This window comes from Anolis sagrei, chromosome 3 (genome assembly GCF_037176765.1).
Source record: "Anolis sagrei isolate rAnoSag1 chromosome 3, rAnoSag1.mat, whole genome shotgun sequence".
Lineage (NCBI taxonomy): Eukaryota > Metazoa > Chordata > Lepidosauria > Squamata > Dactyloidae > Anolis > Anolis sagrei.
The window spans coordinates 172,740,628-172,766,951 of record NC_090023.1 but is presented as its reverse complement, the minus strand read 5'-3'; the positions used below and the strand labels follow the sequence as shown (position 1 = coordinate 172,766,951).

At 41.5% G+C, this 26,324-nt stretch overlaps 1 protein-coding gene across 1 annotated transcript in view; it reads left to right on the top strand.

The window, feature by feature from the left end:
- CDH23 (cadherin related 23) overlaps positions 1-26,324 on the top strand; it is a 648,000-nt gene that overhangs the window by 480,018 nt on the left and 141,658 nt on the right. The window contains exons 28-32 of the mRNA XM_067465691.1: positions 11,987-12,047; positions 14,558-14,706; positions 18,763-18,898; positions 23,613-24,001; positions 24,104-24,205. Of these exons, the coding sequence (XP_067321792.1) occupies positions 11,987-12,047; positions 14,558-14,706; positions 18,763-18,898; positions 23,613-24,001; positions 24,104-24,205 (837 nt within the window). The remainder of the gene's footprint in view (positions 1-11,986; positions 12,048-14,557; positions 14,707-18,762; positions 18,899-23,612; positions 24,002-24,103; positions 24,206-26,324) is intronic.

Genomic DNA, 26,324 nt, shown 5'->3' with positions numbered 1-26,324 from the left:
AACAATTACGTTTCATTCCTGGTAGCATCCTAGTTTAATGTTACTCTTTCACTGAAAAAGAAAATGTCCAACCCACACAGTTGAATAAACACATTAAATAGAGTACATTTTAATTCACCCACCTCTTTTCCTAGAAGGTGTCCCTGGGAGAAACTGCATCACCCAAGTTGCATGCAAGTTTCTCAGATCCTTGTTTATCTTTCTCAGATAATGTTACTTTCCTGTAGCATCTTGCCTGATGCCCCCCTCCTGTATCCAGCATTTAAAGGGTATTTATCTCCAGGTTTTTGTTGTTGTTGCTTGAATCCTTTATTAGTTTCTGTTGTCTTCTAGCCCCTGACAACCTGGGGGAGGGGTGAAGGGATCACAGAGTGTGGGCGGAGGATGGGGGAAATCAATAGAAAGAAAGTAACCAAGTTGTATCAGGGAAATAAATTGAAGGGCTAATACATATCCAAAGTTACAGATGTTTGGATTGTTGTGCGTCTCATTTTGTTTTGAAGAGCATCACAGAAATTGTTTTATAGATGGAGGCCTGGGGTGGATTGTGAGTCTTTACCTCCCACAATTGCTTTATCCCCTTCTGGAAGTTTCAATGGTACGGTCTAGTCACTGGAATCTATTCACTGAATGCCAGCCTTCAACTTACTCAGCAGTTGATTTGGGACCCGCCACTGGGGGGGTGGGGGGGGTGGGGAGACAGAAGGAGGGCCTGTGTCTGTCTCCTTCTCTGTCTCCTGTTTTTGCCTACTTTTGTCCAAGGCAATTTTCTTCCTGCCTTCTTTTATTACTTTACCCATATCCCTCTACTCTTATATAGAGAGTTGGGTAAGTGATGTTGAGATGGAAAGTGGAAAGAACATGGAAAGTAAGAAATGGAGATATAATTTAAAAAAAAAAAAAAGATCTACCCTTCATAGTAGTTCACAGTGACTGCAAATATTTATTTATTCATTTTATATCAAAAGCATTGCATAAATTGGTATAAAAACCGATAAAAATAGAAGGAGTGTAGATGGCTAAATAGCTTTTGACCAATAACGGGCAACAGCAATGGCATTGTCTGTAGCCTCCAACAATTTTATTTATTTTTAAGTTCTTGTGGGTTTTTTCGGGCTATATGGCCATGTTGTAGAGGCATTTCTCCTAACGTTTCGTCTGCATCTGTGGCAAGCATCCTCACCTCACCTCTGAGGATGCTTGCCATAGATGCAGGCGAAATGTCAGGAGAAATGCCTCTAGAACATGGCCATATAGCCCGAAAAAACCCACAAGAACTTAGTGATTCCAGCCATGAAAGCCTTCGACATTATTTATTTTTATTTATTTATTATTCGAACTTATATGCCGCCACTCCCCTGGGGCTCGGAGCAGCTTACAAGAATGGCTAAAATCTAACACAACTTAAAAACAGCAATATTAAAAATCAAAGGCCCGTCAAAACAGGTATGTCTTACATGCCCTGCGGAAAGCTGATAAGTCCCGCAAAGCACAGACTTCAGGTGGCAGAGTATTCCAGAGTGATGGTGCCATTGCTGTAAAGGCTCTGCGTCTGGTTGCTGTTAGACGCAAGGTCTTGACACTGGGAATTTCCAATAGATTTTGGTCCTCAGAACGAAGGGATCTCTGGGGTCGGTAGGGGGTGAGGCGGTCCCTCAGGTACATCAGCCACAGACCATGCAAGGCCATAAAGGTTCTTCCTCTGTACATGAGGCAGGGCATAGTGGATAAGCATACAGATGCGGAGTTGTCTGTTCTGCTCCGCAGTCACACAAGGTGTGGGATTGTTTTAAGTAGTGCCATTTTACCAGGTTGTCTTTTGATCTGCCCACTCCACTTCTGAGTCTGTTCAGGGACTTCCAGGTTGCCCATTCTTGGTTTGCCCCTGGAGGAAGACGCTCATGGGGGGCCATCCAGTTGGGATTTCCTGATTTAGCTGCCCAGATGGATACCCTTGATGTATCTGGAGGGATGCCAAGAGGAGTGGTAGTTTTCATAAAGCTTTTCCTTGATGTGAGTCTACCTGGAGGAGGCTGGTAGCCATGTAGTGGGTGGCATTCACAGTGTTCAACCTTATTTCTCTCACATTTAGCAGCAACTTCCCATCGCACCTCAGGGGGGCAATGCCAGCTAGCTTGTAGAGTTTATCAACAGGTGTAGGTTTAAGACATCCTGTGATTATTCTGCATGTTTCATTCAATACCATGTTCACCTGCTTTGCATGGGCAGACCTATGCCAAACAGGGCAAGCATACTCGACAGTTGAGTAAGACAAGGCTAGGGCTGATGTTCTTACTAATTTTGGGTCTGCACCCCATGTGCTGCCAGTAAGTTTCCGCAGGATACTTGGTGTTCAAGCAGTGTTTCCTATATGCTAGTGTTCAATCTAAGGTGACACGAGATATTTAGGTTGGAAACAATGTTCAAGTTCTTTGACCTTCCCAGGTGACTTTCAATTTCCTATTGGCTTTGTGGTTGCATAGGTGGAAAGCACACACGTGTGTCTTGGCAGATATTGCAAATATTGAAGGATGCTCTCAGTTTATCAAGGAAGTGAAAAGGTGGCAATGACTGCATACGTATTTCCAGTTTGTCCTTTCCGAAGCTCATGATACATGAACTACTGAGCACATATGTCACTGGTATTCGTTTGAACATACAAGCATACTGTATTTACTGGGTTGCTGAGAGTTTTCTGGGCTGTATAGTCCAGAAGCATTCTCCCCTGAAGTTTTGCCCACATCTATGGCAGGCATCCTCAGAGGTTGTGAGGTTTGTTGGAAACAAGGCAAGTGGGGTTTATATATCTGTGGAATGTCCAGGATAGGAGAAAGTACTACATTTAGTGGGTTGTTGTAGTTTTTTTGGGCTATATGGCCATGTTCTAGAAGCATTCTCTCCTGACGTTTTGCCTGCATGTATGGCAAGCATCCTCAGAGGTTGTGAGGTACCACATTTAGTCGGAGATCCTCCAACATCACACAGTTGTAAGACTGTGATTGCTTTAACTGCCATGATACTATCCTGTGCAATCCTAGGATTTTTGTTTGGAGAGGAACTAGAGTTCTGTGACTGTGTTTGTGTCAACATTCTATTCAGCTGTCAGCTTATGGCAAGCCCATGCATTTGATAAAATTTGCTTTAGCAGAGAATACTCAAGGTGGTTTTTTTAGATCCTTCCTCTGAAACACTGGTATATCCAACGGCACCTGGAATTCATTGGTTTCCCCCCATTCAAGTACTAATCAGAGCTGACTTAGCTTCCAAGATCAGACAGGACCTGGTCCTTTACAATTCCCAGGATTCCATGGTATGAAACCATGGCATTGAATCACACTGCTATACCTGAGCAGCATAAAAGAGTTCCAGGTATTAATGGGTATAGGGCAACATTTCCCTTTCCATCACCTTTCTAGCCATTGAAATCCATATCAGGGCCCTTCCAGACATGCCCTATATCCCAGGATCTGATCCCAGGATTTCTGCATTAAACTGGATTATATGAGTCCCCACTACCAGATAATATGGGATAAACAGAAAGCCTGGGATCATATCCTGGGATATAGGGCTTGTCTGGAAGGACCCTCTGTGGTTCCCTTATTAAAGATTCTAGGCATCTAACATAAATGTGTCACTAGATCATACTTGCTTTAAATTGTAGTTTCTTATTTGGTCTTTTTTTAATACTGCCCTCCCTCTTTTCCCATCTTTCACACACAAAAGGGGGGGGGGATCTGGCTTTCTGAAATTATTAAAATATTCAGAAGGGGCACAGATGTACTAAGTAATAAGCCTGGTAAAATGCAATGCTAACATGTCACTTTCAGAAGACATGTTAGCAATTTTAAGCAAGGTTTTCACATAGCATGTTGTTTAAAATGATTTTACTATAACTAAGAAATAGGATTTTTTTGTGCATAATTTGTGTTTATATCTCAATCTGCTACAGCAACTGTGATGCATGTATAGTATTCCAGTTAAATCAATGGAGCTCAGGAGGAAGAAGCTTGCAATAAGCAATGAGAACACCAGATGGTATCATTGGATTAGGTTTTCATTCATACCAGGCAGAGTGCCATTGAACACACTCTCTCTGAAATGCAGAAGAAAACATGCAAGTGAAATCGCAAATAATTTCTGGCATTGATCTCTGGCCATCAGTAGCAGCTTCAGAGATATATAAAACAAACAGAGATATATAAAACATTGTTTGAATTCAGTCCTTCTTGAATGACTTGAAATATGCCCATACCAGTCACAACACCTTCAGTAGCTCAGAAGTCACTCCTGGCTGTCTTCATGATGTCCAGGGACTTCTGATTCTTAATATGGGGTAAACTGAGTTTAACTACATAGACTCCACCTTGCTGCTGCCATGGGTCAAGAATAAAGTGTGTAAACAACTCGCAGCATCTGAGGCAAATCCAAACAATTGATCCATTGTAGACAAGTCATTGGAAGAAGGAATAGAAGACATGGTCATCAGTTTTGCAGATGACACCACATTAGGAAGAGTAGTGAATATCCCAGAGGAACTTGATCAGAATCAAACATGATTTGAACTGATAGATACCCGGGCCAAAACTAAAAAATGAATTTCAACAAGGAGATTGTAAGGCCCTACACCAGTGGTTCTCAACCTGTGGGTCCCCAGGTGTTTTGGCCTGCAACTCCCAGAAATCCCAGCCACTTTACCAGCTGTTAGGATTTCTGGGAATTGAAGGCCAAAACATCTGGGTATCCATAGGTTGAGAACCACTGCCCTTCACTTAGGCAGAAAAAATGAATGCACAGATGTGGGTGACACCTAGCTTGACAATAGTATATGTGAAATAAAAATAGGATGCTCAGTAGACTATGGCTGAACATGAGTGAACAGTGTAATGTGGCAGCTAAAAGTCCAAGGCAATTCTAGGCTTCATTAATAGGAGTGTAGTGTCTAGATCAGGGGTCCTCAAACTTTTTAAACAGGGGGCCAGGTCAAACTGTTTGGAGGGCCGGATTATAATTTGAAAAAAGCATTAATGAATTCCTATGCACATTTATTTATTTATTTATTTACGACATTTAAATGCCGCCCTTCTCACCCCGAAGGGGACTCAGAGCGGCTTACAAGGTATATATACATACAATATATTATATTATTAGCATAGTACAATATCAGTTTTAAATATTGCTATATTGTACTATACCAATTATATTGTAGTATTATTAGTAATATAAATATATAATTATAATATCATGTTATTATTAGTATTATATTGCTTTATAGATATCTTATTTGTAGTGCAAAAGATATTTAAAAACAATACAATAATAAAATGAAGAACAATTTAAACAAATATAAATTTAGTATTTCAGTGGGAAGTATAGGCCTGCTTTTGGCTTATGAGATAGGATTGTTGTTATTGTTGTGTGCTTTCAAGTCATTTCAGACTTGGCTTGACCCTGAGCGAGGACCGGGTAAATGACCTTGGAGGGCCGTATCCAGACCCCGGGCCTTAGTTTGAGGACCCCTGGTCTAGATCAAAGAAAGTAATAATACCATTTTATTCTGCTTTGGTCAAACCCCACTTGTGTCATGAATGACTTTTTATTACTTTAAAGGAGGGGTCCTCAAACTTTTTAAACATAGGGCCAAGTCATAGTCTCTCAAACTGTTGAAGCCGGATTATAATTAGAAAAAAAACATAATTTGAATTCCTATGTACACTGCACATATCTTATTTATAGTGTAAAAACACTTTAAAGCAATACAATAATTAAAATGAAGAACAATTTTGACAAATATAAAGTTATTAATATTTTAGTGGGAAGTGTGGGTCTGCTTTTGGCCATGGGATAGGATTGTTATTGTTGTGTACTTTCAAGTCATTTCAGACTTAAGTTAACCCTGAGTGAGGGCCGGGTAAATGACCTTGGAGGGCCGTATCCGGCCCCCGGGCTTTAGTTTGAGGACCCCTGCTTTAAAGCATATGTTCTTTTCATTGCAGTTTCCAGTGTGAGAGGGTATATCATATTACAGAAAAACATTTAGACATACAGACATACAGATTCTATGCAACTACATTGGATTTACAATTACATGGCTAACAAACAAAAGGGAATTACATTTTCACTCAACATTCACACACACAAACATGCATTCATCCTCATACACCCAAATATTATTATATCCCTTTCTCCCTCCTTGGAGAAGCACCTGTTAAACCCTGCTTTCCTGCAGCCCTTACAACACCTAGTTCCATAACTCCAAAACTTCAAAATGCTGAAATGCCAAAACTTCTCTCCCTAAGAACAATGCCAAGGACCAGATCTCTGTTTTTCATACAGCAGAACCTGACTCCCTGCACAAAATCTAAGACTCCAAAAGCACTTCTTCCTCTTCCCTTGAGAAAGAAGGCCAAAGTGACCAGACTGCTCCCGTGCAAATCTGCCACTCTCCATAGTTACAGTATCTCTCTCCTTCCCATGGAGCAGAGCATAGTGGGTGGAACAGACACATCAGGCCTGCCACACTTTGATAATTTTTAGATTGAGACTTTTATAGGAATATTCTGCTGATGTAATCCCAAAGTTGTAAATTAATGATAGACATCTTCTATCCTGGATCCATCTCAGTTTCCTGGCCAGATGTTAATCTTCGTGATTGGTATTGATCTTATGTTGACTTCCTTCTTAAAATAGTAAACATTTCTGTTATCACTGTCCTAATTCTTATCCAAGTTTTCTTTCAGCTCTTATTAGCACCTTTTAATTACAGTCCAGCAAGCAGGACTGTAGTTAGTAATTGCAGGCCTGGGTCTTTTACTGGTGTTTCCAAAATTATTCACTCCACTCATCCTTCCACTCATTCCCACACATCACATTAAATCCACATTTATAAAATCTGCACATTAATTTTTTGTGACACTTGGAATATATGTCCTGTTCTGTTCACCACTGGCAGACCAGAATGTGCTCAAAGGAGTACAACCAAAATGGTAAAAGGTCTGGAAACCATGCTGGAAACCAGGAGCAACTTAGGGTACTGGATATGCTCAGCCCAGGGAAGATAAGGTTCAGAAATGACATGACAGCCATGTTTCAATATGTGAAAAAATGTCATTTAAAGAAGGAGCAAATTTGTATTTGTGCTTGAGACCAGGACATGGAGCAATGGATTCAATCTGCAGTAAAGATTCCAATTAAACTTTAGAACTTCTTGATGGTATGAGCTGTTTGGCAGTGAATTTACTGCCTTGGAATGTGGTGAAGTCTCCTTCTTGCGAAGTTTCTAAACAGACTGGATTTCCATGTGTATGAATAGTTTCGATTGTGTATTTTTGCATGGCAGAATGGCTTGGATTGGATGGTCTTTTCTAGCTCTTTGGTTCTGTGAGATTTGCTGGAATGTGAATGCCCACTGTTCCGGATTATTTGTTCTTTGCACTCCACTGCCCTTTCTTAAATTACAGACTGCACCTAGCAGGGTGTTTGAAAGACTAAAATGTAATTCCTTATATATTATTGAGCAACTGGAGCATTCTCTTCTGAGAGTAAAGAGAAAAGAAAGCATCATCAGTAGGTTATTTGCTCTGTGTCACTGAGTGATAGGTGTCAGACATTTCTAGGGAAGTACCATCAGCCAAATGCACAGTTGCTTCTCTGTTCATGTCGGAACCCAGACACCTTAAAGAGCCAGACTCAGGAATATGTCCAAAAGAATAATTTATTAATACAAAGCAAAAGAGACCCAGAGACACTTGCTTCAGTGCCTCTGGTCAAAAATCAAAAGTAGCAGCAATTATTAGCTTGAAAAGCAAACTAAAGCAATAATCCGGATTATCCAGACAAAAAATCCGAATTAAACTGGAGAACTTCCAAAATCCTGCAAAATCACACAGCAAATTGAAAACAATCAAACAAAGAGCCATGAAGAAGAGCTGTCATCCAAATGAAGTCCGAAGTCGAAGAAAACCGAGTCCAAAGTTGCAAGGTTCCAAAGTCCACAATGCAGCTTCATCGTCAAAAGCAGTCCGAAGTCAAGGAAAGGAGAAATCTGCACTCACGAGAATCAAAGCCGAGTTCTAACACGAAGGTAAACAGCAACCTGCAGATCCAGGACCCAAGCCCAGCACAAAAGTGGCAGCGACAAGACCCAAGGCATGAAACCAACACTTTGCCTACTGCAAAGTTCTACCATTTCAGTGCCTACTTTTATCTTACAACTCATCATCCGATGATCAGCTGCCCTCCACTCCATCGTCATCACTTACAGCTGGTTTAGCTTCTACAGCTGAACGCCAACGCCCATCCCTCCAACTCTTCCACCTCTTGTCAAGACTTAGATCTCCCCAAGATCCCACAGTATCACCCGATTGCCAATCCCCTCCACCAGAAAACCCTGCAAACATGTCACTAGACATTGGTTGAGTACACACATCCCGAACCTCTTGTACCTTGGTCCAATCCAGTGATTCATCCTCATCCCCATCACTCCCAGACCCATCATTCCCAGAAAAACCCATGAAATCCTCCTCTACTGTCGGAGCAGTAAGTATGTCCCGGATCTTCTTTCTCTGTTGCTCCTCATCCAATTCCTGCTCCTGAGTAATCCTCTTAGTTCCCCTTTTCACATCCACTGTATCTCCTTCCTCCTCCTCACTCATTTCACTCTCAGAAAACCCTTCGAAGTAATCTTCATCAGTGGGTGACATAAGTATCTCCCGGATCCTCTTCCTCTGCTGTTCCTCATCTAACTCCTGAGCACTCCTTTTCCCTCCTCTGACACCCTTACTACCAGTTGCAGTGTTGCTAACAGACTCTACTACAACAGCTCAGATGCTGTTGCAAGTGGAATTCTCACAGAGGAAATTCACATCTATTGCCTGAATAAGTTCCCCTTTGAATATGTCACGAAACACTGGCTACTGAATACAGAAGTGACTTCTGTGTATTCAGCTAGCGCTTCCTATAGCATCCAAAGCTGCAATGGAATCTCAGAGGAGACGCAACTATAGCCTGCCTGTTACCTAGCAACACTTCCATTTTCTATCAACTTTCACACTCAAAGCAGAACTGCATATTTCCCCCACAGTAGGTTTTTCAAATGTTAGATTCTTGACCCTCTCCCTGCATTTCTGTAATGGGCAAAACAACTTACCCAGTATCATGTTGTGCATTGGGAAAAGCCAGTGACAAGGGACAGGGAACTGGTTCCATTTTGCAGAGAAGAATTTAGTAAGCGCTTTTCTGTTCAAGCCCTGTTTGGTTCAATATGTGACATTCCCATTTCTTCTATTGTACTAAAATGCAGGAACATACTACGGTAGCACTTCTAACTCAGACTGATGGATAAGTCTTAGGTTTTTTATACTGGATTAAAATACAGTGACCTGGAGCTGGATCTTCACTACCATATGATACAGTTTCTGAATCCAGATTATCTGCTTTGAACTGGATTATATGAGTCTACACTGCCATATAATCCAGTTCAAAGCAGACAATTTGAATTCAGAAACTGGATTATATGACAGTGCAGTACTAGATAGGGCCTGAGAAGCCTTTGATCATACCAAGAGTTGATGGAAAATATTCTGGGATATTCAAAACATGTATGGCTCTCCAAATTAAAATTGAAAAGAATGTGAACAAAATCTGGGACTTTCTGGTCTTTTAAAAACTACTCTGGAAAGGGTAAAAGGCACATGTTTTATTTCCTTGCTATGTCCCATAAATCACAGAATAAGAATAATCACTGATTGCTATCTAATGAATGTCAAGGTTGTGCTGGTCTTCCCTCCGAATGTTCTGTAACCTTGATGCTGTGACTAGTGCCACTAATTCTTTGGCGATGTTAGAGACTCAGGTCTGAAATACTGCTCAGTAGTGGATATTGCATTTCTGTCTTAGCTGGAAAGGGGTACTGAGTGGAGAGACAAACAGTAAGGGCCTGAGTTTTTCCAATTTTCTTGCCACTTCCTTCACTTTCAAGCCTACTGCCAGGGGGATAGTGCTGAAGCAGAGGTTTGGCAAAGAGATGTAGAGTTGAACATCATTGTACCGTATTTTCCGGCGTAGTAGATGACTGGGGGTAAAAGACGACCCCAACTTTTCCATCTAAAAAATTGGGTGTTTAAGATATACTTACCGTATAAGACCACTCCTCTTTTTTGTAGTAGCTTGAGAGAGCTTTCTTCTATCCAGGCTTGAGGGTTGTCTTCTGCCGGAGGCTCATGGTGAGGGAAAGCCAGCATAGACCTGCGGTGGTGGGGACAACCCAGATTTGAACATCATTTTACCATATTTTCCGGCGTAGTAGACGACTGGGGGTATACTCACTGTATAAGACCACTCCACTTTTTTTGTAGTAGCTTGAGAGAGCTTTTTTTGCTCCAGGCTTGAGGGTCCTCTTCTGCCAGAAACTCATGGCGAGGCAGAACCACTAGGCTGGTGGTGGCAGGACAACCCAGCGGTCTCCATGGCAATGCGGCTTGCTGCTCCTCCTCCCCAAGTGCTCCCTCCACCCTCCTCCTTCTCCCCCTTCCCTCCTCTTCCTCCTGCTCAGGCCACGCCACTTGGGACGCCAAGGGTAGAGGAGGCGGGCAGCTGCCCTCTTACTGGAGCAGGGCACTCGAAGCAGCGACTGCTGCTGCACTCCTCCAGCACCGCTTGGCTCCCTCTGTCAGGCTTCAGTCTCCCTTAGGGGCTCCTCCACTCCATGCCCGCCTCAGTGGAAGAGGAGGAGAAAACAGTGGAGGCGACGTGAGGGAGCCACTGGGCAACGGAGAGGAGGAGAAGCCACCAGGAAGACTTGAGGCTTTTGCTTGGCACCCTTGCCGAAGTAAGCACCCATCCTTTAAGCAACATTTACTCATCCCTTCCAAAATATTTAATATAATAAATTTTATACCCGGCATATTAGATGACCCCTGACTTTGTTTTGTGGTAGACACTAATAGTTCGTGCGCATACCGCAACGAGCGCGTGCGTCGTGTACCGGCATGCCTCGGGAACAACTGTGGTCAGTTTCCATTCTCTAGCTAACCTGTACGGTTCTGTTCTGTGCTTTAAAAATGTTTAAGACTATCAACTCACCCTCCGCATGTGAGGTTTGCTCAGTGATACGGTTTTTGTCAGCAAGGAACCTGCCTGCTGCAGAAATTCATCAACAGATTTGTGATGTGTACGGTGATACTGTTATGAGTGAAAGCAAAGTGCGTAAGTGGGTACGACAATTCAAAGATGGCCGTGACAACGTCCATGATGAGGACCGCTCCGGTCGCCCTTCTTTGATTACAGATGATTTGGTGGCTTCAGTTGAAGCGAGGATTCGTGAGAACAGGCGCTTCACAATAACAATAATAAAAAGGAGAAAACTCTTCCGTTGGCTGAAAATCAAAATATTTTCTCAACACAATCACTCTCAATATTTTACCCTTAAATCCAATATTTTCTCCACACATAAAAACATCAATTATATAAAATCCGGAAGTTGTTGAAATTGTTTCCTGTTGATGACAAACAAAGAGTACAGATGTTTGAGCAAAGATCTGAAACATCTGTTTTGCTATTTACTTCTAGCAAATTGAATAACTTATTCAAGCATGAAAGAAGATAGGTAATTTATAGTTTAAACTCAGTTGATTGTCCCAGTTGGAACATTGACTAGTTCGGACCAACAATTGGACTTTAATAATTGTGGATTTTCTATTCAGCAACTATTTCAACGTAATTTAAGTTGGGGTTGCAGTTAGATTTTGCCACATATTCTCTGTCTTTTATTACTTTTACAGAGTTGATTGCTTTTCATTTATTTTCTTGCTTTTATGTGTTTTTTTTATCCCTTTTATTGTTAAATGTGAACTTCTCTCAGAGTAGAAACACAGGTAAGGATACAGCAAATCTCTGAAATAAACGTGCAAAGCAAGAAAGTATTGTTTGAAACTCTGAAAATGACACATTTGGTTATTTCTCTCTTCCTATTTTTTGTCGTTGTTCAAAGGTGAAAGCCACAGATGCTGACGAAGGTATTAATGGCCGTGTGTGGTACAGGATTGTCAAAGGTACGTGAAGAGGTGTTTATATACATCTTGTAGCAATACTTTTTATCATCATGGAAGAACTAAGACAACTATACTGGTCACCTGTATCCTTCAGTTAACTCCAACTACCTTATCTGTATGGCTTCAGGGTTTTCCACCATTCTAAACTTAATTACTAGAAGACATAAATCCTAGTGAATTCCATTTCCAATATATGTGACTTTCACTGTAATGAAATTACAATAGGCTCCCCTTTTTTTTGATATCAGTAACACTTGACAATTCATTTTTCATAACCCTCCAGATTAACTATGCTGCAGAAAATGGCTTACATTTTTATCATCATGTCTTAACATCTAATATTATATGGCCATCACCCCCCAAGTGCACTGATTTAAAAGTAAGTTCAGTTGAGACTTGCTTCCATGTAAATCTGCTAAGATAAGAGATGAAATATGGCAAGATAAATCTAATACCCTGAAGACAGAACTTTGGCCCCAGTCAATAAGAAGTGTGTTTGAAAGGTGAGAGAAAGGGAATTTGGGGATATACAGTATTTGAAGAAAAGGGGGTGGATAAGAAGAAGTGCAGAAGGAAGGGAGGGAAGAAGATTAACATTATGGAAGATATGAAACAGAGAGTGTGTTGTCAAAAATACTGAGGGTAGATACTTCATGAACCAAAAACATCATGAAATATAATGTCTGAACTAAACATGCCAATATGTTTAACAAAGCCGTAGCAACACCTTGCATTTCAAAAAGCAGGATAGCTCTGGAAGAGGACATATTGAACAAGGGAAGAGGTGTTTAGTCCATTAATTTGGCTGGTCATATCTCCTGGTTCAAACTTGCCCCAACCCTGAGATCCTCAGGAGAGGCCCTTTTTTGAGTCCCACCACCATCACAAGCCAAGTTGGTGGGAGCAAAAGAGAGGGCCTTCCTTCTCAGTGGTTGCCCCTCAACTCTGGGACTCCCTTCTTCCCAAGGAAGCCAGAACCATGCCTTCCCTGCTATCCTTCCAGCTGAAACTTTTCTTTCCAGGCAGGGTTTTAAGAGAGTACATTTTAAAGATCGAGTTAGGGGGTATTGTGTTTTATGTTATTTATTTATTTATTTACTTACTTACTTACTTACTACACTTATATACCACCCCTCTCAGCCCGAAGGCGACTCAGGGCGGTTCACAATTGGCAACAATTTGATGCCTCCACAACTATAAAGTGCAAGTTAAAATAGATTATAAAAACAATTAAAACATTAACAGAGTATAAAAACAGACAGAGCCATAAAACATAGTCTTCAACGTCTCCTTACTAAAATCATGATCTAAGTGCATTATCAATCGTTCCGAAATCATCTTTGTCTAATTCAGTTGCATTGGCAAAAGCTTGCTCGAAGAGCCACGTTTTAACCTTCTTGCGGAATGTCAGGAGGGAGGGGGCCGAACTTATATCTGTGGGAAGGGCGTTCCATAGCCGAGGGGCCACCACTGAGAAGGCCCTGTCTCTCATCCCCGCCAATCGCAACTTTGAAGGGGGCAGTACCCAGAGCAGGGCCTTCCCAGATGATCTTAAAGTCCTAGATCAGGGGTCCACAACTTTTTAAACAGAGGGCCAGGTCACAGTCCCTCAAACCGTTGGAGGGCTGGATTATAATTTGAAAAAAAAAACATGAATGAATTCCTATGCACCCTGCACATATCTTATTTGTAGTGCAAAAAACACTTAAATGCAATACAATAATTAAAATGAAGAACAATTTTAACAAATATAAACTTATTAGTATTTCAGTGGGAATTGTGGGCCTGCTTTTGGCTGATGAGATAGGATTGTGGTTGTTGTTGTGTGTTTTCAAGTTGTTTCAGACTTAGGTTGACCTTGCGCGAGGGCCGGGTAAATGACCTTGGAGGGCCATGCCTTTGAAGACTGTCTGGAAGCTTCAAATGGTCCAATGGACGGTTTAGCCTATAAATCCCTAAACGGTTCTGGCCCAATTTACCTGTCCGAACGCATATCCCCTTATGAACCATTTAGGACTTTAAGATCATCCGGGGAGGCTCTGCTTTCGATCCCACCCTCACCACAAGTATGTTTGGCAAGAACGAGAGACAGTGGCCCCTTGGCTATGGAACGCCCTCCCTAAGGAGATTAGATTGGCTCCCTCACTCTTAATGTTTCAGAAACAAGATAAGACATGGTTATATGAGCAAGTGCTTACAAATGCAGAGTAACTGACATAGGAAATGGAATCACTTGGATAACGTTATTTAACTAGGAGACGCTGATGATAATGATGTTGGTTTTTATTGCTTCTATTGTGGTTTTATACTGTTTTAATGTTCAATTTGGATTTTGTTGTTATGTGTACTGACTTGTTGTAAACCACTTTGAGTTGCCAACAAGGCTGAGAAAGGCGTTATGCAAGTATAGCAAATAAATAAATAAATAAATAAATTCAGTGGGATGGGGTCTTCCAGGGTGAAAATGTACCTACGTGTACTATTCTGTACTCTTTGTTTGTCATCAACAGGAAACCATTTCAACAACTTCCGGATCAATCCTAGCAGTGGGCTGGTCATGCGGGGCTTGCGAGTACTTGACAGAGAACGCAATTCTTCTCATGTCCTTGAAGTGGAAGCCTACAACAGTGAACAAGGACCAATGAGAAGCTCTGTTAGGGTAATGTCTGTTCAAAATATCAGAGAGCAGCCTTGAGCTGGTGTGGAAAACTAAAGTAAAATAAAAGTTTTGCAGTCATTATAGTATATCCAACCCTGAATCTTTTGCTTGGGCAGATTTATAGCTTAGTAGTGACAGGAAAGATACTATTATATGCTTAGGAGGATAAATGGGTATACAGTGTCAAATGCTGACCATATTGGTACAAGGATTCAGCAGAGATTAAAATTCTAGTGAATTGTTTTTTGTATGACTGATGGAATTCTAAGTACTTGTTTAGATTAATTTGTTTGCTCTTTCAAAATAATTGAACAACAAGTCAGAAAAACATGAATTCTGTACCGTAATACATGCATAACAATGTGTTGGGGACTAGAACACAAAATATAGAAATGTATATTGTACTGAGTGTGACCATTGGCACAATCCTGACTGATACCAACTTCAAATGGAATTCCTTTTAATCCTCCTTGTTCTCATCCAGTTTCCCTCCTGATAGAAATTTATGAATGGAGAAAGTGTGAAGGTTCCTTCTGTTCTTGATTTCAATGGTCTGCTTGGATATAGACATAACAGGACAAATTACAAGGATGTTGGGCATTTTATATTGGAAAGCATTGTTTAGTTTGATTCCTGTCCCTCCTGCCTAACCCCACACTGATAGGCAGGAGAGTTTATAGTTTAACTAGCCGTCCCCTGCCACGCGTTGCTGCTGCCCACTCTGGTGGTCATGAGGGTTCTATGTGGGATGTTTGGCCCAATTATATCGTTGGTGGGGTTCAGAATGCTCTGTGATTCTAGGGGAACTATAAATCCCAGCAACTGCAACTCCCAAATGTCAAGATTCTATTTTCCCCAAACTCCACCAGTGTTCACATTTGGGCAGATTGAGTCTTTGTGTAGAATTTGGTCCAGATCCATCATTGTTTGTGTCCACAGTGTTCTCTGGATGTAGGTGAACTACAACTCCGAAACTCAACATCAATGCCCATCAAACCCTTCCAGTATTTTCTGTTGGTCATGGGAGTTCTGTGCGCCATGTTTGGTTCGATTCCATAGTTAGTGGAGTTCAGAATACTCTTTGATTGTAGGTGAACTATAAATCCCAGCAACTACAACTCCCAAATGTCAAGATCTATTTTCTGCAAACTCCACCAGTGTTCACATTTGGGCATATTGAGTATTGGTGTAGAGTTTGGTCCAGATCCATCATTGTTTGTGTCCACAGTGTTCTCTGGATGTAGGTAAACTACAACTCGCAAACTCAAGGTCAATGCCCACCAAACCCTTCTAGTGTTTTCTGATGGTCATGGGAGTCCTGTGTGCCAAGTTTGATTCAATTCCATCATTGGTGGAGTTCAGAATGCTCTTTGATTGTAGGTGAACTATAAATCCCAGCAACTGCAACTCCCAAATGACAAAAGCAATTTTTTTGAGTGAAGGACATAGATTGGGTTGTTAGGTGTGTCGTGTCCAAATTTGGTGCCAATTGCCCCAGTGGTTTTTGAGTTCTGTGAATACCACAAACGAACATTACATTTTTATTTATATTGATTGTCTACAGTGAAATATTCAAATCTATTTCCCACCTGTTATATTGTAAAGCTTATTTATTTCGTATCAAAAGCATTACATAAATTAGTATAAAACTGATAAAAATAGAAGGAGCGCAGGGGGCTAAATATCTTTTGACCAAAAACGTGCAACCGCAATGGCATTGTCTGTAGCCTCCAACAATTCTTCCTCTGTACATGAGGCAGGGCATAGTGGACAAGCATACAGATGCAGAGTTGTCTGTTCTGCTCCACAGTCACACAAGGTGAAGGATTTTTCTAGGTAGTGCCATTTTCAGAGGTTGTCTTTTGATCTGCCCACTCCACTTCTGAGTCTGTTCAGGGACTTCAAAGTTGTCCATTCTTGGTTTGCCCCTGGAGGAAGACTTTCGTGGGGGGCCATCCAGTTGGCATTTCCTGGTCTAGCTGCCCAGAGGGATATCCTAGCTGTTGCTGGGGGGACACCAAGGGTAGTAGTAGTTCTCATACTGCTTTTCCTTTATTTGAGTCTACTGGGAGTAGGCTGGTAGCCTGTAGTGGGTGGCTTTCAGAGTGTTCCACATTATTTCTCTCACATTTAGCAGCAACTTCCCATCGCACATCAGGGGGGCAATGACAGCTAGCTTGTAGAGTTTATCAACAGGTGTAGGGTTAAGACATCCTGTGATTATTCTGCATGTTTCATTCAATGCCATGTTCACCTGCTTTGCATGGGCAGATCTATGCGAAACAGGGCTGGCATGCTCGGCAGTTGAGTAAGACAAGGCTAGGGCTGATGTTCTTACTAATTTTGGGTCTGCACCCCATGTGCTGCCAGTATGTTTCCGCAGGATGTTATTGCGTGCAGCTACTTTGTGCTTGGTGATCAAGCAGTTTTTCCTATATCCTAGTGTTTGATCTAAGGTGACACCGTGGCATTGTAAAGCTAACGAACTAAGAATAGGCAAATTAGCACTCATTAGTGAGAACAATGGCTAAAAATTTACAGATAGCCAATTAATGTCTCTCTAGATGTTGCTGAACTAGAATTCATATAATCTTTCTCTCTTGGCTTTGGGATTAATGGGACATGAAGTCTATCTAGAAGACCGCATGCTCCTAATGTCGCAACTCAGGGTAATTTTCACTTTGCTCAAGATACCACCACACACCAAGGCTGTAGTTTTTGTAGTTTATTGAGAAAAAGCAAAGTCAAAACATAGAAATAAAGATGCAAAAGTTCAATAGGCAAAACAGAGTCTTAAATGCAAGGGCAAAGTTCCCAAGATCCAATGGCAAATAACATGAAACATAATCCCATAGCAATGGTCAAACAAGAGTCCATGGAGACAGGTAAAATCAGGATCAAAATCCAAGTCTCAAAGAAGCCAGAAGCGTTCTGCAAATGCCAAGGTAATTCCACAGAAGTTCACAAGGAAAGAGCGATATTGGACGGATAGAAAATGCCTGTCGGCTACATCATTAAATAAGTTTCCCTGACATGAAAGCATTGCATTGACCTTTGGCTTCATACTTGCTGGTAAGACGAGTGCTTCTGTGCACTCTTAATTGTAAACTATCCTGTCCACTCATTAATTCACTATTATCTTCAAGGCTGCACTCATTATCTTGGCCCAGTTGGGCCTGATCACCCTGGAAACCAAAGGAGTCTCCACCTGCAGTTGTGGAGTTTCACTATCTTTATCTAAAAGCACGTTCCTTTCTCTGGGGAGCAGACTTGCTGTTTCTTCTTCAGAAGCCACACTATCAGCCCCATTTGGAACATGTACAGAAATCTGAAACTCATCAGCCTCCTTGTCATCCTGCAGAAAGTCAGGCTCAGAAGGCCCAGCAGGCCCAGAAGGCCCATCATAAGGCCCAGACAGTTCAGGCTCAGGCTCAGGCTCAGGCTCAGGCTCAGGCTCAGACTGAGCCACAACACCTAACTCTTCTCATGAAATGCATTAAAATGCAATGCAATTATGTAGCATTTGTACTGTTCAGAGGTCTGGAAATGTCTATGTTCTTCCGTGTCCTTAGGCTGCCCTTTCTTTCCTTTGTGCGAACAACGAATGCCACAGACAAATATTCGATGGTATCGATTTATAACTCACTATAACTCAAAGTTAGACTGTGGTCTAAGTTTGATTATTAGCTCTATCTAAGGTCTGGCTCACCTGTATCTGAAAATGAATTTCGTTGTTTCTCAGTTTGTGTTGGGTATGATAGAGGGAATCTGGCATATTTTTAATTGCTATTTTATTTTTTTATTGATTACATCCTGAAATAGTACAGAGTTATTTGCACTTGTGCAAGTTCTTGTTCTCTATTTGTGGTATGGATCGTTATTGGAGGCATATGAGAATGATAATCTATTTCAGATTAAGCTTGTTATTGTGCTCCAGTACGAAACGGAAAAAAAATCTGTTTTCAGCCATTCTATTCTTCATTAGATTTGGTTTCTTCTTTTTACCAGAATGGATTCCAGACAAATGAATATTTTGCATTATACCCTTTCCTTTAGGTAATAGTCTATGTGGAAGATGTCAATGATGAAGTGCCAGTGTTTACTCAAAGACAATATAACCGTTTGGGTTTGCGAGAGACTGCTGGAATTGGGACATCTGTTGCAGTTGTCCGAGCAACAGACCGAGACACAGGTACAGCTACTGAACAGGACAATTAGCATTTTCCTGGCCATTATGACTCTCTGTGATTTGTATTTATTCTCTGACTAGCTTGGGTACCTGATGGTGACTGGGCTATTTGTTTTGGGGGGTTAGGTAATATTATTTAGTTATGCTGTATGTGTTAAATGTGTTTGTTAAATGTTTTGATACGACTGATGGGCTAATCAATAATACGTAAATTTAAACATATCAATTTATTTATTTATTATGGTATTTATATTCCGTCCTTCTCACCCTGCAGGGGACTCAGGGCAGATTGCAATGTACATATACATGGCAAACATTCAGTGCCATAGACACACAACATATATAGACAGACACACAGAGGCTTGACCTTGAAGGAGCTGGGGGTGGTGACAGCCGACAGGGAGCTCTGGCGTGGGCTGGTCCATGAGGTCATGAAGAGTCGGAGACGACTGAACGAATGAACAACAAAACACAGAGGCTATTTAACTTTCCACCTTTCCATGAGGGTATTCTGACCACCAGGGGAGCTGTCACTTCACCGTCCATTGAGCATTTGAGACACTGATTGAGTACTTCCTCATTCTTTGCTTGCTTGCTTGCTTGTTGGAGATTTTATGGTGTCGTAAATTAGTTAAATTAGCCTCCCCACATAAGCAGTACCTAAATTTCCTACTTGACAGATGCAACTGTCTTTCAGGCTGCAAAGATTGACAGTAAGCTACACACAATGGTCGGAAGCTCACTCCGATCTGGGCTGGCTTCGAACTCATGACCTTTTGGTCAGTAGTGATCTTAGTGCAGCTGACACAGTCCCGGTGCAATTAATTAGTAACACTATTGTTAGGAAAAACCCAGTCTGTAATTTCATTTTTTATGAATGTTCCCATTAGCAAATACATAACGATATGGGTGAACTACAATTCCCAAAATTGTGGGTCAATCTTCCGCAAACCAGGTTTGTATGCACAGTTTACCATGTTGGGTGTGTGCCAAGTTTGGTCCAGATCTGACATCAGCTGGGTTCAGTGCTCTTTGGATAAGTGTGAACTACAACTCCCATATGCCAAGGGCAATCACCCCAAATCCTGGCAGTATTTTCAGTTGGCCTCAGTCCCCCAAACCCCTTCAGTCTGTTCAGTTGCTGATCAATTCCTCTGTTTTGCTGTGTGCCATAGGAAAGTATAGGAAAGGGTTAAGGGAGAGGCAGTGGGCAGGGTCATGTAAATTCCACACAAGGAATTCTGTAGTGGAGGAAACACGTCAAATCTAGGACGAAATTTTTCCCGAATGAAAGCATTCCCTGGTTGGTGGGCCATACTGTTTGTGGAGGACATTGGCAGTGTTTGAGCTACATGTTCATGGTGGTTGCTATAACCTGCAATGTCACTTGAGGGAGTACCTTTGGAGGCTACTCAGCGCTTGGAACTATAGCCTGTTTGTGGAGGCAGAAGGCTGTCTGTGTACACACATACATACTTTTCACTTTTATTATGTGTATAGATTTCTTGTCTTCTTCTTCTGTTTTGATTCTTTGGCAACTTGGTATAGTAAAGTATCAGTGGCTACTAGTAATGCATAGTGATGTACAGATCAGATGTAAATTTTATTTATTTATTTATTTATTTACAGTATTTATATTCCGCTCTTCTCACCCCAAAGGGGACTCAGGGGAGATCACAATGTACATATACATAGCAAACATTCAGTGCCGTTTTCAACATACAAGATACACAGACAGAGGCCTTTCAGCAATTCTTCCATTTCAATTCCTGGAGGTTGCTCAATTCGGCAACAGGGGGAGCTGTCGCTTCGTCCACTTTTTGATCGTAGTATTTCCTCCTTGCTCTCCGGCATTTTTATGGTGTTGTTCTGGTACAGCTGTACCAGGAGCTCCAACTTTATTTGCTTTGTAGTAAATGTTTGGTTGCAGTCCTGGGTTTCAGGGACTCTGCAGATAGGTGGCTTCTTTTGGTTGCAGTCATAGGGCAAGTCACCTGTCCATCATTGTTACGTTTTGGTCCTGCCCCTTGCTCAGGGCAATTGGGAAGGGAAGGGAGCCATTTTTTAGTTAGTCTCAGCAAGGAAAGCTAATGTATAGGATGTGTGCAAGCTTCCCCTGTACAAAAGCTTCAACCTTTAAGAATTTCCAGGAAAACAGCCCTAAAGACCAAAGAACTCCAGCTGGAGAACATCTAAGCCTTTACTGGTAGGTCCACTCGGCGTTCGAGAAGCAGTTCAACCCGGTAGCGGAGCCCACATCAGTAAGGGTTAGATTACAGTCAACCTGGGAGAAGTTAAACAGGGGATTTTTCTTTAAAGAAGAAGTTATTGAAAACAGTTGCCTGTCCTTCGTGGGCACGATTATGAATTCACCAGTTGCCTAAAAGCTTGAAATCATTTCCTTAACTTTACTGAAGACAAGATAAGTTTCTGTTTGATTGTTCATTAATAAAGGACTTTGTTGTACTTCACAAGCCATCTAAAGACTATTTGTGGTGAAAACCCTCTGAGAACTTCTCTTTGGGGGCCCTGGCTGGGCAAAGGTTGCACGTCCTGTTCTAAAGACAATTCTTTACAGGCCCAGCGCGCAACAGCACAGGTGTCATAAATTAGCCTCCCTGCATTAAGTGGTCCCTAATTCCTCTACTCACAGCTCACAACTATTTTCGAACTGCTTAGGTTGACAGTGAGCTGGCATTTTTTAAACAGCTATTTTTTTAACAGCTATTAACAGTCGGGCGCTCAACCCCGACTCGGGCTTCGAACTTGCCACATTTTGGTCAGCAGTGATTTATTGCAGCTGATTAACCAGTTGTGCTACCAGCCCGGTCCTATGCATCCTCTGTCAAAGGAGCACTGTTATATCCTCTGTTGTCTCTTGGATTCTTTACATAATTACTTCTTTCTGTTCACATGAGTAATAGTGTGGTACTGCACTCAAATTCTGGTTCCCACATCAACCAGTTGGCTGGGTAAACAGAGTACTTGACTAGACAGACCTTTAGATAAGCATAGCTCTTCTTACGTTCTTAATTATTCATGCTGAAATAAATGGTTAACAGACTGTGGACAAGTATTCAGTTTGTATCCAAAAACACCAAAGGGTGAATGGGAAATGCTACCAGGAACCACGAAGTGTGCAGAAGTATATAAGAACTTCCTCATCAGAATTCCCCCCAAAGTCAATCTGAAGACTTTTTCATGTGTACTTCCATAGTAGCAGGAAGCAACAAAGAGTATTTATTTATTTTGTCAGGAGCGAACCAAATTAAAAACAACAACAAAAAAAACCACAAAGTTTTCCAACTTGGCATTCTATTAAATGCCCTTTACTAGTAGCTGGTCACATGGAGTCCCTCTGGTGTTGCTATAAGAAGGTCCACCATTGTGCATGCGGCAGGGCTCAGACTGCATTGTAGTAAGTGGTCTGTGGTTTGCTCTTCTCCACACTCACATGTCATGGATTCCACTTTGTGGCCCCATTTCTTAAGGTTGGCTCTGCATCTCGTGGTGCCAGAGTGCAGTCTGTTCAGCGCCTTCCAAGTCGCTCAGTTTTCTGTGTGCCCAGAAGGGAGTGTCTCATTTGGTATCAGCCATTGATTGAGGTTCTGGGTTTTAGCCTGCTACTTTTGGACTCTCGCTTGCTGAGGTGTTCCAGTGAGCGTCTCTGTAGATCTTAGAAAACTATTTCTTGATTTAAGTTGTGGGCATGCTGGCTGATACCCAAACAGGGGGTGGGCTGGAGATGTCACTGCCTTGGTCCTTTCACTATTGGTTGCTACTCCCCGGCGGATTGCCAGAATCGCCACACATTGTGCTCAATCTATTGGCGCTCAGTGGTGGGAACCTGACTCTTGCTTGCTGAGGTGTTCCAGGTATTTATTTATTTACCACCCCTCTCAGCCCAGAGGCAACTCGCAGCGGTTCATAAATTGGCAACAATTCGATGCCTCAACAATTATAACAAGTAAAAACAATCAAATTGTGTTAAAAACAATAACATATATAAAAATATAAAAACCATACAAAGCCTTAAAACATTATCGTGAGCATCTCCATGTCAAATCGTTATTCCATTGCATTATCAAGTAGTTCCATGATTCCATTTAGCTATGTCGTATTTGGGAAGGTCTGCTCAAAAAGCCAGCTAGTGTCTCTGTGGATCTTATCAAACTATTTCTTGATTTAAGTCATTTGTGTGCTGACTGATATCCAAACAGGAGATGGGCCGGAAATATCACTTCCTTGATCCTTTCGCTATTGGTTGCTACTTCCCAGTGGATGTCAGGTGGTGCAATACCGACTAAACAGTGTAATTTCTCCAGTGGTGTAGGGCACAGACACCCTGTGATAATGCAGCATGTCTCATTAAGAGACACATCCACTGTTTTAGCGTGGTGAGATGTGTTCCACACTGGGCATGCATACTCAGCAGCAGAATAGCAAAGCACAAGGGCAGATGCCTTCACTGTATCTGGTTGTGATCCCCAGGTTGTGCCAGTCAACTTTTGTATGATATTGCTTCTAGCACCCACTTTTTGCTTGATATTCAGGCAGTGCTTCTGCCATAAAGGGTGTAAATCATCCATTGTAGTCCCACACTCATCTTCTAGTTTTGCAAATCCTAACAATACTCTTGTCTCAGATTGCAGGAAATTGAATAAATTAGCTCATATATGATATATCTTACACAACTTCTTAATTTATCTTTCCCTAGGAAATGGAGGTCTGGTGAATTACAAAATCATATCCGGTTCTGAGGGAAAGTTTGAAATCGATGAGAGCACTGGTCTCATTACCACAGTTGACTATCTTGACTATGAGACCAAAACCAGCTACCTGATGAATGTTTCAGCCACAGACCAAGCGCCTCCACACAACCAGGGTTTCTGCAGTGTCTATGTCAGCCTCCTCAATGAATTGGATGAAGCTGTGCAGTTCTCAAATGTCACTTATGAAGCAGTAATCACGGAGAACATCCCCTTGGGATCAGAAGTGCTTCGAGTCCAAGCCCGATCCATTGACAACCTTAACCAGATCACATACAAGTTTGACCCTAATACCAATGCTCAAGCACTGTCTTTGTTCAGAATAAATGGAATTACTGTAAGTAATGCACACCTGGATTCTTTTCACATCAGACAGTAATACTTTGGCATTGCAAATCCACAGTCTTCGTGTATTTATTTATATGTTTTCCCCTGGTAGGGTGTGATCACAGTCAAAGGACAAGTGGATCGAGAGAAGGGTGATTTCTACACATTAACGGTTGTTGCAGACGATGGAGGTCCAAAGCTTGATTCAACAGTGGTAAGATATGTTTACTGTAATCCTTTCCCTTTCAATAGTAATTTGATGTTAAACTTGGTGGGATGGGTCTCCCCGCCCCCAGTTGTTGTCCCCAAAATTTCCATCACAATGAAAGGTGTGTATGGTTTTGCTCCTTTGAGGGAGGATGAGCAAAATTTTAAGAAATTAGGACAGATGATGGACTTACTTTTATTTAGTCTGTTCATCTGAGGGGAAAGTTAATTTAGTGTGTATATCTGAAGGGGAAAAATAATACCCCACATTTCAGAGCTTGTATCCTGTCTAGTTGTGCTTCCCTTTCTATGCCTCCGACCCCTCACAGACTGTCTTGTTTAAAGGAATAAAATGTGATAATTGTTTCTTTTTATTTATTTTTCTTTTATCTCCTTTTCTGCATTTCTCTCCAATAGAAGGTAAGAATGCTTATTTTCTAATTGAAATAATCTCATTGTTAACAGCTTCAGGAATACATACGCTTAGTGTATAGTATGGTACATGCTTTAACAAACACAAATGACCATTGGTAGCTTGGATGTTAGTGAGGTGCCAAATCCTTCCTGGGTTTTAGTCAAAACTTTTAATGAGCTTTCTGAGGGCTTGTCTACACAGTCTTAATAATCCATAGTAAAGATTTTCCTCTGACATGAAGTCCAGTCGTGTACGACTCTGGGGTGTGGTGCTTATCTCCATTTCTAAGCTGAAGAGCCGGCATTGTCCGTAGACACCTCCAAGGTCATGTGGCCGGCATGACTGCATGGGGCGCTGTTACCTTCCTGCTGGAGCAGTACCTGTTGATCTACTCACATACTCAGGTTCTATTTCCACTGCTCTTTATCCCAGGATCTGATCCCAGATTATCTACTTTAAAACTGGATTATATGAGTTTCCACTGCCATATAATCTGGGACAAGAAGATAATCTGGGATGACATCCTGGGAAATAGGGGCAGTATGGAAGGGGCCTCAGTCGCTCTTAGCTGTTTTTATAACCTCCAGGGACTGCTGGGTTTTTTTTTTATCACAAAGTAAAACAGGTTAAATGGGTTTAGCTTTATGCTAAGGGAAATTGAGAAATGTTCTTTAATTTGGCCAAAACAGCTTTGCAATTTGAGCACAGTGTAAACAGCATAACTGGGTCTGCTGTGGACCAGCCCATTGTCATCCTCCTTGCCCTACATTCATCAGGGCAAGAAAAAGGAACAGTATTCTCAGATTTGGGGGAGTATTCAATGAATCCAAACTTTGGGGGGGGGGGGGCAATGACATGGAAGAAAATAGCTATGACTATAAAGCACTGTATATTTCATTAATATAGGTAGCTATCTTTTCTGGTAGAGTAGTTTCATTCTCATTGTGTAGACAAGAAAGCTTAAACTACCTCAACAATTCACTGTTTCTTAAGGGCACTTCCAGACAGCACTCATATTCATGCAAAAAAGTGAATTCACTCCAACAAAGGTTGGAGAGCCTTTGTCTTTGCAAGATATTTGCTGCTACAGACCTGGTTCATACAAACTCTGATATGGATCAGTGCATATCTAGGAATTTTCATAAAAAGATATAAAATGAAAAGTGAACTTTTGAGGGAATTTGGTGTCTTTTGGTTTATCTGCCGGTGTTGTCATTTACCAGAATCACAGGAAAAGAGGAAAAATATCATTTTAGTTTGGTGCCCTTGGAGAACTATACATCTCTGGGGTGGGGGTGCTATGTTTGACAACACTTTCAATCCTACACAAATGCTCTTATGGATCTCCTCACCAATTCTTTGTCCTTAGTTTAAGAACAGCTGAAAATGAGGAGAGAATAGTGTCTCAGATCTCGTGGTGCGCACCTCATGTACTTCTGCATCCATTAGAATAATAAAAATAGTAGATTGGGAATGATCACTCATTTCAGTGTCCTATTTATAATTGAAAAGCGCATAACATCAAAAGGCAGATTCAGAATGGAAAGTCAAATACATCACTGGTATATGTAAAGCAGAAGCAGGATATCTTGTATCTTTTATCATTGATCTGGGTCTGGAAATGATTAGAAGATTGTGAGAAATTGAAGTGGTTTACCACAGTCTAGTTTGGCTGTGCAAGAGCTCACTCATGGCAGGAATTGCAGCTTCT